The sequence below is a fragment of the Malania oleifera genome, chromosome 3 (assembly GCF_029873635.1).
Source record: "Malania oleifera isolate guangnan ecotype guangnan chromosome 3, ASM2987363v1, whole genome shotgun sequence".
NCBI lineage: Eukaryota > Viridiplantae > Streptophyta > Magnoliopsida > Santalales > Ximeniaceae > Malania > Malania oleifera.
In genome coordinates this window covers 57242456-57258883 of record NC_080419.1, presented here as the reverse complement: position 1 = coordinate 57258883, position 16428 = coordinate 57242456, and the positions used below count along the sequence as shown (strand labels likewise).

Genomic DNA, 16428 nt, shown 5'->3' with positions numbered 1-16428 from the left:
CCTAGCAAATCAAGTACGTATTTCCTTTGTGATAGAAATATGCCTTGATTTGACCAAGCTACTTCGATACCCAAAAAGTATTTTAATCCTCCAAGGTTCTTCATTTCAAACTCGGTTGCCAGATGCTTCTGCAAACTAGAGATTTCCTCCTTATTCCTGTAATTATCATATCATCAACATAAATTATTAGAGCTATTACCATCCCTTGTTGATGCTTCAAGAACAAAGTATGCTCTGTTTGAAACCATGCTTCCTCATAGCCAAGACAAATCGTCCAAACCACACTCTAGGTGATTGCTTTAGTCCATAAAGTGCCTTCTGCAGTTTGCATGCCACTCCAGTTTGTGATAAGGTAGTAAAGCCCGATGGAATGTCCATGTACACTTCTTCTACTAGATTCCCATGAAGAAACACATTTTTTACATCGAACTGATGTAGTGGGCAATCTAAGTTTGAAGCAAGAGACAACAATACTCTGACAATATTCAACTTTGCTACTAGTGAAAACGTCTCCTGATAGTCTATACCATATGTCTGAGTACATCCTTTCGCTACAAGTCTCGCCTTGTATCTCTCTATTGACACATTTGCCCTGTGTTTAATGGAGAACACTCATATACATCCTACTATTTTCTTTCCTTTGGGTAGCGGCATAAGCTTCCATGTATCATTTTTCTGCAAAGCTATCATCTCTTCAGTTATTGCTTGGATCCAATTGGGTTCGTTCAAGGCCTTTTGTATTGTACTCGAAACATGCTCAGAATATGTCTTATGCACAAAATCTTTAAGGGCTTGTGATAATCTTTGGGTTCAAACATGATTGGAAATCAGATGCTCCGTCTTCTTTTCTCCATGGTCTGGTGAGTATCGATTTGGTAGCTTACCATGGTTGCATCTGAAAGGTAATTTGTAGCCAACAAAATCATCTATAGTATTACTGGGAGAAGAGTTTAGAGATTGTACCTCAGGAGTATTCTTAAGAGAGTGATCGTTTGGTATTAAAGTATGAGGAGTGGGCTACTCTTGCTAACTTATAGTGTTGGCATCATCATTTTCTTCTCCTTGTCCCATAGAAGCCTCTGGGAGTGGGAGAGTTCCAACCAGATCAGTGTCAACATACCTTGGTTGAGGTAGTTGAGTTTTATCAATTTGATTTACCTCCAAGTTTATATCCTCAAAGCCTGGCCAGTTCTCCTAATTGACATTTTGTTCTTCACATAACAGCTCCCCCTGAAGAGAAGAATGGAAACCTTGTTTTGGAAATAAAGTTCCAAATTCGAGCAAAGTGACATCCATCGTGGTATAAAGTCATCTGGTAGTGGGCTCATAGCACCTATAGCCTTTTTTATGCGCTGCATACACCAAAAAAACACAACGAACAACACATGGATCAAGCTTTGTTCGTTGGGTTTCATGAAGATGAACATAAGCAACACAACCAAATATGCGTGGCGAAAGCATCAAGATAAAAGGCAATGACACATGATAAGCAAGTGCTTGTAGTGGAGTTTCAAAGTCAAAGACTCAAGATGGCATTCGATTCAACAAGTAAATTGCAGTACCAACTGCATTTTCCTAATATCGTCGAGGTGCATGTGCTGTTGTCAAAAGGGCTTGGGCTGTTTCGAGGATATGCTTGTTTTTTCACTACGCAACACCATTTTGTTGTGGTGCTTGAGAACAAGTGGTTTCATGATAAAGAACATGTGCTTGGAAATATTCTCAAGACTTATTACTGTTATACACTCCGCCATTATCAGATCGAAGAATTTTGAGTTTAGCATAAAATTGTTTCTTGATCATATTATGGAAAGATAAAAAAAAATTCCAAACACCTCATTCTTATTTTTCATCATATAAAGCCAAGTCATACGTGTGCAATCTTCTACAAAGATCACAAACCATCTAACCCCTGAAGAAGTTAAGATGGGAGTCGAGGCCCAAACATCAGAGTGAATTAACGTAAATGGAGTCTCACATTTTTTAAACTTATTGGATAAGATACACGATGACTCTTGGCGAGAATGCAAGTTTTACACCTAAAATCAAACTCATGTAAATTGGAAAACAAAACTTGGAAAGAAATACTTTAAGAAAATTATGGATGCCCTAGTCGACAATGTCATAACCAAATATGTCATTCTTTGTCACCAATTTGACGCACAATATTTTCTCGGCCGAAGCTGAAATAATCCATGTAGTACAAACCTCCTCTTTTAGAACCACGATCAATAATCTCCTTGGTCATAATATGCTCGAACAAATAGAAACATGAATACATTAGTGCACAACAATTTAGTTCCTCAATAGCTTGGCCTATAGATAATAATTTATTTGAAAGAGATGGAACTAATAAAATATTTGATAGTGAAAATGAGGGTGAAAGTGCTACTCTTCCAGCCCCTATAACTGGGTATGCCACTCCATTAGCTTTGGCAATGCATGTCCATTCATTGATCGGATGCTAGAGAGGTTAGCTGGACATGCTTACTATTGCTTTCTTGATGGGTATTCCATTTACAACCAAATTCCCATAACACCAGAGGATCAGGAGAAAACCATCTTCACCTATCCTTTTGGGACCTTCGCTTATCGCTACATGCCCTTTGGATTGTGCAACACCCCTGCTACTTTCTAGAGGGCCATGGTAAGCATATTTTTTGACATGGTTGAGAGGTTCTTAGAGGTGTTTATGGATGACTGCTCCGTTTATGGTTCCACATTTGATGAATGCCTTCACCACCTTACTTAGGTATTCGTAAGATGCAAAGTGAAGAACCTAGTACTAAACTGGGAGAAATGTCACATGGTAAAAAGTGGCATTGTGTTGGGACATGTGGTATCCCAAGAGGGGGTTTAGGTTGACATAGCCAACATAGACGTTATTTTAGATCTTACTCCACCACGGACAGTGAAGGAGATTAGGTCTTCTCTTGGCCATGCAGGTTTCTATAGAAGATTCATAAAAAAACTTTAGTAAAATTTCTCGTCCCTTGTGCAATTTGCTTGCCAAGGATGCTCCATTTGTGTTTGATAATGAATGCCTCCATGCTTTTAATACATTGAAAACTGAGTTGACCTTTGCCCCTATCATCCAACCACCTAATTGGATGCTACCCTTTGTGATATCTAGGATACGTCTGATTATGCGATTGGAGCTGTTTTATGATAGCGTATAGAAAAATTACCTCATGTGATCTATTGTGCAAGAAAAACTTTGAATGAAGCCCAACTCAACTATTCGACCACAGAGAAAGAGTGTTGGCTGTTATTTTTGCACTAGACAAGTTTAGATCCTATCTCCTAAGATCTAAAATCATCATATATTCTTATCATGCTGCATTGAAGTACCTTCTATCTAAGAAAGAAGCTAAACCCTGATTGATTCAATGGATTCTCTTGCTGCAAGAGTTTGATATAGAGATTTGGGATAAGAAAGGTGATGAACATGTAGTAGCCGACCACTTGTCTAGAATGATCACTGAGTATACGGGATCAACATCGCCTATCTTTGAGTCATTTCCCGATGAGCAGCTCATGCTCATTGACTCCCAGTTTCCTTGGTATGCTGATATTATGAACTTCCTTGTGACAAACCAAATGCCCCAACACTGGTTGAAACAAGAGAGGTCCAAATTCCTTTCCTAAGTAAAGTATTTCTATTGGGATGACCCCTATTTGTTCAAATATTGTCTTGATCAGTTGATTAGGAGGTGCATCCCAGAGGAAGAGTAGAAAAGTGTTCTCTCATTTTGCTTTGATCATGTTTGTGGGGGGCACTTTAGTTCCAAAAAGACTACTCTCAAGGTTCTTCCGGTTGGTTGGTATTGGCCGTCACTCTTTAGAGATTCTCATACATATTGTATTTCTTGCTCTAGATGCCAGAGGTTAGGGAGTTTAAAAACCCGAACCCAGGTAGGTTCTTATAAATAATTTTTCAGCGGAAGTAAATAAATCTCAAATATTTTTTATTACCAGAACACTAATTAGCTTCATTACAAATGTATCTCAAATATTTAAAATTAATATTATTAAAAATTCTAAAATACACAAACATAAACCAAATGATAATATACTATTTTTTTTTCTAATATGCTCTTTTTATTCCCGCTCATGCACTTGTTACGCCAGATTTTTGGTAAACTCTTCAAAATTATCTGTAATGTAAAACAATGATTGGGGGTGAGACAATGCTTAGTAAGTAAGAAAGATTATTATTAGTGTGTGTGTGGCCAAGATGAACTTTCACAGTATTATAATTTCGTAAAATAACATTTAATATTGTAACTTTAAAACTACATTTAAAATAAATGTAAATTTTAAATTTCTACATAAAATTTTTACCGTCAACTGTAGTAGTAAAATTTTATAATCATACACTATAACCGTTAACTAAACTTGTTAACTTTAAAATTATACACACACTTTTCCTTCAAGTCGTCGTTTAGGCCTACTAAAAATGGCCATGTTCACATAAACACACACACACACACACACACATATATAATAGTATTTACTTATACTATGAAAATCTCCCTTAGGTCTATTAACTTTAAGTCATGTTTACCTCCATGACAGGGTTGTGTGGTTCGAAGACAGGACTTAGCTGGCTAACCGACCAAACTAATTCAAACTATAAACTGTAAGTGAGATTTTCCCTCTTAAGTCTTGGTTCGGAACCAAGTGTGCATTCAGAAGAAATCCACTGCTTTGTAAAACCACTCTGTAAATAGTGTGACTTTAATCTATGATACCGATTGTTGACTTTTTGAGTTCGATCCCTGTTTTGACAATGACAAAGCACAAGTATCTCATGTGTGTGCCTAATACTTGAACATGTTCATAATTTAGAACACACACATGGAAAAGGAAAAATGGAAGTCATGAAGAACTTAAAGCACATACACCTGACATATTCCATGGGAAAATGAAGAGCAAAAGAAGTGAAGACAAATTTTTTATTTGTAATGCATCTAGTGTTTTAATTTGTAATGTGTATATCTTGCAAGATGTGATAAGATACTAAAAATGACCATAGACCATAGAATGACCTTAGGGTCCAAGATTTTTCATGAAAAATCTTTTCATAACATGCCATACTCAAACACAATGGTTTAAAGCATTTTTGAGGTCAAATGAGGGCTTAAACTCAAGTTTTTAAGGTGCCCAGTCAACCGGCTCCTTTATACTCTTGAAAGCCTAGTTGGAAACAGGTAAGGAAAATATGTTATGCTAGGTTATTTGAGTATGATTCTAGTATAAAATTATATATATATATATATATATATATATATATATATATATTCTACTAGGGTATTATTCACTGCAGAGATTTATACAGTTTATCAAGTATGATTAATATGTTTTAAAATTATTATGTGGCTTGAGAATATGAATATAGTACAGAAACATGTTTTACAGTATTTTTCAGAAATATGTTTTTACAAATATATAGATAGTGGATATGTTTTATAGCAATTACAGAATACCATGATTATATAGTTACTTTACCATGACTTATAGTTTTACAGTTCATTTCAAAAAATACAGTTGATACAGATACAGTTTATTACAGCGTCATGGTTTATATAGTTATTACAGAATCATAGTAAAACAACTAGTTGTATATAGAAATGTATTATATAGTATCAGACCCTGTTGGATCGTTACAGATTACAGAGCACGGTACCGTAGTTACATACAATATAAATTGCAACCACCTATTCAGATAATACGTGGTATAACAGTCGATCGTATAGAGCCCACGAGTAGACAGACTCCGTATCAGATATGGGTTGAGGAGGGTTGATTAGACTGATAGAGTATAGTGGTTTATTCCTGGTTGGCCAGCCAGGGTAGATCTCGCCTTCAGGCCGCACAACCCTTTCATGAGGGGTTAAATCATGAGACACAGTTATCCACAGGGAAGTTTTCAGTATTATTATATATATGCAGATTTACAAAGACAGAAAATACACTTATATATATATTAGAAGTATTTTGAGTAGAAACCTAAAGTACAGATATGTTAAGCAACATGGAAAAGATGGTGGTTTATATTACTTGTATTGTATTTACAAATTCAGTTATACATGATTATATAGTAACAAATTTTCATAGTATTGTATCTCATTTGCCACACACTAGCAATAGCATATTTCGTCTTACTGAGTGTCGTCTCATCTCATTACTTTAACATTTTTCAGATGATCCAGGTAGGCGAGTGGATCAGGCTCGCAGGTAGAGGGGCTTCAATACTGCCCTGTCAGTATAGGGTGGGTATTTTATGGAATATTTATGTATAACCCTAGCCCAGTTGAGGGTATTTTAGAGAACAGTCGTGCATGTATATTTTGGGAACATTTTAGCACTCTGTATTGTATATTTTGAATATGGTTATATGGATTCTGCTTCTCGCTATTTAGGTTGATGATTGGGTTTAATCCAGTGTGGTATCAGAGCATTATAAATCTTATAGTATAAAAAAAAAAAAAAAAAAAAAAAAAAAAAAAACCCTAGTTAAATAGCAAGTCGTTACATCCTGCCTCTATCCCCTTCCTTGGACTGACCCAGGTCAACTCAGATTGACCCATTGACTCCGTTCAAACCGATTGAACCAATCTGATCTTCTCGAAAAGCCCATTTTTTTATTAATTATTTTTTAATTCATCTTTAATTTTAAAAAAATTGGAAATATGGTAAATACATTAGAAAAAATTATGAAATATTATAAAAAAAATAAATAAATAAAAATTCTTTGATTCATTTTTGAATTGGGGAACCAATTAAATAGAAAAAAAAATACTAAAAAGAATAAAAATGGAGAAAAATATTTAAAAATACCAGAAATTGCAAAAAATCTTGAATATTTATGGAAATCTGAGAATGTTTTAAAGATACTTTTTTCTTAAATTTGATCAATTTATATGATCATTTTATAGGTTTGTACTTGTGTGTGTGTGTGTGTGTGTGTGTGTGTGTGTGTGTGCGCATCTATATATATATATCATATTTTGTGTGCGTCTCAATGATAAAAAAAGGGTAAAGTGGCATTTCAAGTCTCACATATATTAGTTCTAAAGGGGGTTTATCTAATAAGATCCCCTCATTTGAAGTTCATATTAGACATTCCTAAATCGCGCTTGATTTTACGTTTTATTTTGAAATTTTAATGTTTATTGGTTTATTAAGGAGTTAATTAAGGGTCACATAATTCAATTTGGAATTATTCATAGTTAATTAAGTATCGTTCATAGAATGGATATGTAGAAGGTGCTAATACCTTCCCTCACATAACTATACTCTTGATCCTAGATTTGGTAAAAGCAAATCGAGACTACTTGTTTCTTGACCCTATTAATTTAGAGATCAATCAACGAGTGGTAATTAGGTGAACTAATTGCACCTAGTAAAATAACAGGTTAGTGGTAACTCTATTGAACCATTAATACTATTATCACCCCTTATCATTCCGAACCCTTCTTGGGAATATTGTGACTATGATTATTGAAAAAATTCACGTGGTTGTTGGACTCTTGGACATAAACCTGGAGTTATTTTTCTAAATTTTCAAAAGTTAAGTCTTGTAAGTTATTTCTGCTCAAACTACTAGGGTTCATTTTGTTGAAATAGTTCTTATTTTTCACTTTAGTTTTTTTTTTTAAATTACAAAAAAAAAATGAACTCATTTCTCATTTTTACGATATTTGCATGAAATAAATGAACAACAATAAAATTTGTTGGCATTATTTGCTTATAGAAATAGTTTAATTTTTATTTCTAATTTTAAAATAAGTTTAATAAATGTCACTCTATTTTTCAATTTTCAAATTTATAAAAAAAGGTTAGAAAACATCTTTTCATTTTTTTTTTAATTTTTAAGATTTGTAACTCTGATTTTGTATAAGGGAGCATAGAATTAGGATCTTGGACTTTAGTTTGTGTGGATTATATTTATAATTTCTTCTAAATTTATATAAATTCAAATTTAAGCCCCCAAAAACTATGATTTCAAATAGTATCTTATATAAATTTTAGAAAATTGAGTTGTGTTCTTTGTGATTATTTTGAAATTTTGACCAAAAAAAAAATATTTTAACAAAATCTTTATTTTTAACTTTTTCAGCAAGAATATTAAAAAATTAGAAAATAAGTTAAAAATTTTATAATTCTTTAAAACCTAAAAATTAAATAACAAAAACTATTTTTCACAATTCAAAGGGCCTTAATTGTCCTCTATTTCACAACTGGCATTATTCCCCTTCTTGGACATTAATGTTCAGAATGTTAGAATGAAAACTTTTGGACCATTTATGCTACTGTTCTTTTCTTTTTCCTTTTTTTTTTCTTTCATTCAACCGTGAACAACCACAAAAAAATGTATTTCCCAAAATCTATTTTTTTTTTCTTTTAATTACCTGTAAGAACTTTAACCCGTGGAAAGAATGGGTGGTAAAAAACGTGTTGAATTCAAGTAGATATCTAGCGGAAAGACGCAACAAAAGTTAAAGAAAAACTTACAGAAAATGTGGTGACAGAGTATTTGTTTGGTTGGTTGCAAAAAGATAGAAAAAGTTTACCATGAAAAGTTAAAGTTGTAGAAAATTAGGCATGTGATAGCACAAGTAAAGGTTGAATTATTTTTTATTCTCATTGTTCCTATGTTCACTTGAGTCACTTGAAAGAAAACTTTTTAAAAGGCCACCACGGGCATAGCGCGATGGAAAGGCATCAGCACGTAAGAAAGAGTATTGGGAGTTCAATTTCAGGTAGATACACTCACGAAGTTAGCGGTACCTATGGATGGTGAGAATTTACTCTGTGAGTCAGCGGGCATCGTGGATGGTAAGAGTTTGCTCTGTGAGCCACGGGGACCGTGGATGGTGAGAGTTTTTTGTGAGCCAGCGGGGACTGTGAATGATAATAGAGATGTGTCTCGAGGGTCGGGTTGGTCGAAAGTCCAACTGATGCACGGAAGTCGTGTTTGCATTCCGGACTTTACCTGATTAGTGAGACCTAGGGGAAAGACACTGATCCGTAGGTTTGGTGCCGCATCAGGGGATTCGAAGGGCTTGTTGGTGGCTGGAGTTCCTATGTAATAAAAAAAAAAAGAAAAAACTTTTAAAAGTGAAATATTTTCTTCTAGAACATTTTAATAGGGGAAACTTAGTTAATGCAAATTAGCTCACTTTTTCTTTTGGTCTATTAATTTACACAAGCCGTCCTATGTAGAAAACATGTACGTGCTAATAAATAAATAGACAACTTTAATATAGAAAATTTTAATCATAAAAAATTAAACATATGGTAATACAAGCGCTTACTTTAGGATCGAATTCTTTGTTAATCGTTTTGATCAAATGTTGACTTGACTTGCCTTGAGAAAAAATCAAAACAAAAAATTGAATGTATTATATCCTGGACATTCTACCAGGCTAATTGACATAAAAAAAATACCTAGCCTTTTGTAGATGTTAATTAGTGATTTACAAAACCCCTAGGGGCATAATCATTATATAGGAGAGATGGCCGAGTGGTTCAAGGTGTAACATTGGAACTACTATGTAGACTTTTATTTATTGAAGGGCTCATTTGTTGAAATAAGGACAAATGATTTAGCTCGAGATTTCCTAAAAATTGACTTAACAAAATCCCCTATTTCGTATACCGGAAAAAGGAATACTCCGCTAGGTTCATGATTGATCTTTGATAATAGATTTAATAATGGATCATATAGCACCAATATCAATCTATTTTAACACGCATGCCCAATTTTTAACTTAAAGAATTAAATTTATAGAAAACGTGGTACAATGAAAAAAAAGTTTTAAAAAGTTGAATTATTTTTAAAATGGTATCCATCCAATGTTGATTCAACCCCTATAAGGAAGAAAAATGATGAATATAAAAGAAGAATTTTCATTCTATAAAGACTAGAGTGGACCTTGGAGCTCGTAAAAAATTCAACTGAGAACAATCCCCGCCGACATGCACACATGCATGTATAAATTTTCTCTCTACCTCCAAGTGCTAACTCTATAGCTTCCATAGTTTACCATGAGCCTCCTTACATTTTCATGGGACGCTTGCCATGGGCCCTGCTTATACAGGCAAGTCTTTCCACCCAAGAAGAATAAACTCTCTTCTGCGGGGCGATCATTTGTGGTTTCTGCCATTTCAAGTGCACCAGCGGCAACAACAACAATTGCTAAAACTACGTCCAGTTTAGCTCATGCTTGGAGAGAAGTTCAAGGTTCCAACGATTGGAAAGATCTTCTAAAACCCCTGCATTCTGTCCTCCGTGATGAGATCATCCGATATGGTGAGTTTGTCAATGCATGTTACAAGGGATTCGAGATCGATCCGAGCTCGAAACGCTACTTAAACTGCAAGCATGGGAGGAAAAGCTTGTTAAGAGAACTTGGATTGGGAAATTCTGGTTATGAGGTAACCAAGTACATCTATGCCACCCCCCACATCACCACTCCAATAATAAATGCAGCATTTTGCGGCCACTGGATCGGATTCATTGCCGTGTCATCCGAGGACGACGTGATCACGAGGATAGGTAGAAGAGATATTTTGGTAACGTTTCGAGGGACAATGACAACTACGGAGTGGATCGTCAACCTAATGAGCTCCTTGACTCCGCCGCGGTTTGATCCTCAGAACCCACAGTCCGACGTTAAGGTTGAGTCGGGGTTTCTCAGCTTGTATACTTCGGACGAAAGGAATGGCAAGTTTGGGCTCGGAAGCTGTCGCGAGCAGCTTCTTTCTGAATTGACCCGGCTTATAAACAAGTTTAAAGGTGAGGAATTGAGCATAACTGTGGCTGGGCACAGCATGGGGAGTTCACTGGGTGTTCTGTTTGCCTACGATGTTGCCGAGCTTGGATTGAATAGGAACTGCGGATTGTACCGAAAAATCCCGATCACAGTTTTCGCATTCGCCAGCCCAAGAGTCGGGAATGCCGGCCTCAAGGAACGTTGCGAGGAGCTGGGTGTGAAAGTTCTAAGAATAGCCAATGTCAGGGACCCAATCACCAAGATGCCTGGGGTTGTGTTCAACGAAAATTTTAGGATTTTAGGAGGGAGATATGAGTTTCCATGGAGTTGCTCGTGTTACGCTCACGTGGGTGTTGAACTGGCGATCAACTTTTTCATGATGCAAAACCCTGCGTTTGTTCATGACCTTGAAGCTTATATAAGTTTACTGAGATGTCAGGATCAAGTGCAGGTTCAAGAGGTATACGATGATACGGTCATTAATTTCTTGACTTGGGCGAGGAAATCGTTCAACTGTGCACAAAGTTTCAGCACGTCGATGCGGGTGATCCTCACAAACGCCATGGTGAACTTAGTTGAGTACCAGAGGACTAAGAATCATATTGTGCTACCAATTCAACCATCATTTGCACAAAATAAAAATTAGAGTGCATCATCTCCCCTAAATCTTCATTGATTGAATATTTACTTCAGTATCAGTTTGGAGGAAAAGGAAAATAAAAATAAACCTTTGCTCCCGTTTCGTTCCCGGTGGGTTGAGGGGTAATTTTTTCTTTCGAAAATAATATTTTATTTTCCTTTTCAATTATTGCACGTAAGAGAATAGTTATAAAGATAAAACATTTTCAATCCGAGAAGAGAAGTCTTTTTTTTTTTTCAAAGAGAGAAATAAATTAATTTCTTCCATAGCAAACAAATAAAATTTATTTTTCCTCATAAAATAATTTTCTACTTTCATTGGAAGGTAATTTTCATTCTAACAAATATACCTAGATCGAAGTAGTAAAATATAATGTTACATAACATAGATCACATTAACTATTATTCAAAATATTTTGTTGTCTAAATTCTAATGCTACATGTGACAATATACACTCTTTTCTTAAGGCACGATCAACAATAGCCCCATATGGATTTTACATACTCATTTATTGATTATAGTTTCGTAATCTAAAAAAAATTGATCAATTTCATGGACTTGTCCTTTCACGTGTATATGTTCTTGTTGTAGACGCCTCATTTTGTCTTGACCATTACATAGCAAAACTCTGGGTTTTTTCTTTAATTTAGTTCTTTTAAGTCAATGGGTTTTAAGTGCTAAGGTCTTCAACTTGCGGTTTTCTCGTTTTGATTCTCCCTCGGCCTCACTACGCTGAAATGTTTCATTAATTAGGCCTTTCGTACAAAATTTTGTTTAGTCATGCATAAGTAGTAACGGATAATTTTTAATAAAATACAAAAATGAAAATTTTGGTCTTCATGTCTTGGGCTATTGTTGTTGGGCTTTCTTCATCACAATTTACATGCACACACAAGAGAAATAATTCCAATGTTAGATCACATTTATGCCAATTGGACCCATTTTGTTTGCAACTAAAAGATAGTGCGGGCCCATCTTGGGCCTGTTTTTGAATTTGGTAGCAATTAAGCCCAACCCCACCAATCTCACATGATTGTTCCCATGGTAAACAAGGCATGCTTGTAATAACCCAAACCCAGAAGGGTCTAAAATGTTTACTTTCTACCATTTATTTATAACGGAAGCAAATAAAATTCAATCATTATTAAACCAAAATGATAATTAACCGTATTACAATCATATTAAAATTAACATTCAAAAATAAGGAAATTATAAAAACATAATCATATGGTATTATACTAATATTTCTAGTCTAATTTTCTTTTTCTATTCCCACCTGCATACTTTCTATGTCTGATTTTCGACATGCCCTTCAAAGTTATCTAAAATGTAAAATATGATTGGGGTAAGACGACGCTCAGTAAGTAAATAAGATTATTATTAGTGTGTGGCCAAAATAAGTTTTCACATTTTCATATTTTTGTAAAATAACATTTAATACTATAACTTCAAAATTACTTTTAAAATAACAGTAAATTTAAAAATTACTGCATAAAATTTTTACCATCAACTATAGCACTAAAATTTTATAACTATACATGTGGAGACCTGGGAAAAAAAATAATAAAAATAAAATCAGAAAAATGGATTTTGGCTAGAGAAGGAGAAAACCGGCAATGGTTTTGGTTTTAACTGCGGCCGGGTAAAGGTAAAACGGTGAATTATGGGACGGTTAATAGAAAATCGATGACAATTTTCTAAGAAGCCAGGAAAATCGTTGACAGTTTTGGTTGCAGGGTTGAAAGTATAAAAGAAACCCAAGAGTCATTTGTTAAATATAAAATTAAACCTCTCTCTCTCTCTCTCTCTCTCTCTCTCTCTCAAACCCTACACTCCCTCAACCTTCCATCTTCGATTCCAGCTCCATTAAGCCTCATTTCAACGATCAGAAACCACCACATGATTCCTAGGAAGATTCTCTACAACGTAGGCAGAGCGGAATTTCAATTTGGGATTTTGGGGCACCATCCCAAAATTGAGGTAAGGGTATTATTTTAGTATTTATGGGTTGATTATTTGAATTACAGGATGTATAGGTCTAGAAATATGAATATAAATATAGTTTTATGGTTGAACTGAAGAATTAGGAATTTATAAAATACAAGGTTATGGTGTGAATGCTGCAAGCAAGGGTTAGAGTTTCAGCAGGCATTTTCCAGAAAATAGGGTAAGGATAATAATGCTTGTCTAGATTAATATTTTACAGATAAATAGGAATGTATAGGTTTGTAGAAAATGTGAATATAATTATCATACTATAAAATTCAGTTGATTGACTGGGGGATATGTATGTATAATTTCAGGATATTGAAATTACGAACACTGCAAGCGTGAGATAGGGAGACAATAAATAGAACCTAGATAGTCAGGTAAGGGGAAACATGTTATGCCAGTTTTATTAGAAACTTTATTAGTAAAGAAAAGTATTTGATAATGAGCTTTTAAAGTGTGATTTTAGTAGCGCTCATGCTAGTGGGGATAATGGGGTAAGTCCCTTTGGTGCAAGTGGTGGGGATTTAAACGCAATCTTACGTAGTGTGCCTCAACGGGTTATGCCTGAGATTGCGTGAAGTTCTAGAGAGCAGGGAAGCCCATCGACAAAACAGGGTTGTTCTATTAAGAAGTTTATTAAGATGAATCCTTCGGCGTTCTTAGAAGGAGAGATCCTATAGTGGCCGAAACTTGGATGTAGGAGATTGAGAAAATTATGACAGTACTCCACTGTATGGATGAGCAAAGGGTTTTTTTTTCTACTTATAAACTGGCCAGGGAGGTTGAGAGATGGTGGACAACTACGAGGTTATTGGAAGAGCAGAGGCCTATACAGGGAGGTGTTCTTTGACAGATATTTTCTTGCAACCGTCAGAAAGGCTAAGGTAGTAGAATTTCTAAATTTGACACAGGGAAATCTCACAGTTCAGTAGTATGCGGCGAAGTTTGTTAAGCTATCACGCTTTGTCCCCTACATTGTCCCAGATGAGGTGAAAAAGTGAGTATGTTTGAGAGGGGCTTGAGGCGAGAAATTCATAAACAGGAAGCACTTTTGAAACTGCAGGATTTCTCTGAACTTGTTGATAAAGCCACAGTAGTAGAAGAGAGTGAGCAAAAAATATGGGAGCATCGAGCCATAGGAAGAGGCCCATGCCTCCCAGTTTCCAGGCAGGGTCCAGCCGAGGCCTTTGGAGAGGAGATAGATATGGCAAGGCACAGAGAGAGGAGAGAGGAGATCATGGGTACCAAGGTGAGTAGGCATACACTATTTGCCCTATATGCGGTAGGAGACATGCGGGTGCATGCTAGTTGGGAAACAATATTTACTACAGATGTGGTAGACCCGGACACATAGCACGAGAGTGTCATTGGCCATCAAACAGTGCACCAGCCCCTAGATAGTTCCAGAGACATTATCAGGCACCTAGAGGTGGCGGCCAGTAGAGGAACATAGCTTTGGCAAGGGTTTATATATTGATGTCAGGAGATGCCGAGGCTGCCGGAGACGTTGTTACAGGTACACTTCCTGCTTTACCATATAAGTCATTATTTTGTTTGACACAGGTGCCACTTATTCTTTTGTGTGTCGAGATATGCTAAAATACTTAGGGTCGAGGCACAGCTGTTAGATGTTGAGCTATCAGTAGCCACGCTGACTTAATCAGTAATGAGGTGTAGGAAGATACTTAAAAATTATCCAGTGGGCATTCAAGAGAAAGTATTACCAGCCGACCTCGTGATACTAGACATGAAGGGGTTTAATGTGATATTGGGTATGGATTGGCTGATGGCTAATTACGCTAGCATTGATTGTTATCAGAAAGAAGTAATCTTCAGAGCCCCCCTGGTGAGTAGGAATTCAGATTTGTGGGATCACGTGTGTGCGCCTCACCGCAGTTAGTGTCGGCTATTCAGGTGAGGAGATTGCTTCAGGGTCGTTGCCAGGGGTATGTTGCTTATATAAAGGAGTTGCCAAGGGAAGTCCTGAAACGGGCTGATATTCCAGTAGTCAAAGAATTTCTAGATATTTTTCCATAGGAATTATTACCACCAGATTAAGAGATAGAATTTGCAGTAGATTTACTACCAAGGTCAGCACCAATATCTAAAGCACCCTATAGAATGGCCCAGCTGAATTGAAGGAATTGAAAGACCAGTTGCAAGAATTATTGGATAAAGGGTTTATCAGGTCCAGTGTGTCACCTTAGGGAGCCCCAGTCCTATTTGTGAAAAAGAAAAATGGGACTATGAGGATGTGTATTGATTATAGAGAAATAAACAAAGTGATGGTCAAGAATAAATATCCTCTTCACAGAATTGACGATTTATTTTATCAGCTCTAGAGAACCTAGGTCTACTTCAAGATTAACCTTTGATCAGGATACCATCAGGTGAAAGTTAGAGTAGAGGAAATTTTGAAGATAGCTTTCCAAACTAGGTACGGGCACTAAGAGTTTTTGGTAATGTCCTTCGGATTGACTAATGCACTGGCAGTGTTTATGGACCTAATGAATCGGGCGTTCCATCAGTACTTAGACCAGTTTGTTGTGGTATTTATTGATGATATATTGGTCTACTAGAAGAATTTTTAGGAGCACAAGGTTTATCTGAGGCTAGTATTGCAGGTGTTAAGGGAGAAGAAATTATATGTCAAATTCAAGAAATGTGAATTCTGGATGAGACAAGTCGCTTTCCTTAGGCATGTGATTTCTGGGGATGGTATATCAGTTGATTTAGGTAAAATAGAAGCAATGGTGAATTGGGTGCGACCAGGAAATGTTCAAGAGATCAAAAGTTTTCTAGGTCTAGCAGGGTATTACCGACACTTTGTAGATGATTTTTCCAGATTGTCAAGTCCACTGACACGACTTACAAGAAAAAATGTAAAGTTTGAATGGACAGATGATTGTGAGTAGAGTTTTTAGGAGTTAAAGTGACAGTTGGTCACGGCACCAGTGTTATCTATACCATCAAGAGAGGATGGGTTTGTTATATACAGTGATGCGTCCCAGA

The 16428-nt window shown here is 35.9% G+C and overlaps 1 protein-coding gene across 1 annotated transcript; it reads left to right on the top strand.

Annotated features, from left to right (window-relative positions):
* The first annotated feature begins 10056 nt into the window (after positions 1 to 10056).
* Positions 10057 to 11430, top strand: LOC131151321 (phospholipase A1-Ialpha2, chloroplastic-like). Its single transcript, XM_058102571.1, has one exon. The coding sequence runs from the start codon at positions 10057 to 10059 to the stop codon at positions 11428 to 11430; it is 1374 nt and encodes a 457-aa protein (XP_057958554.1).
* Positions 11431 to 16428: the final 4998 nt, after the last annotated feature.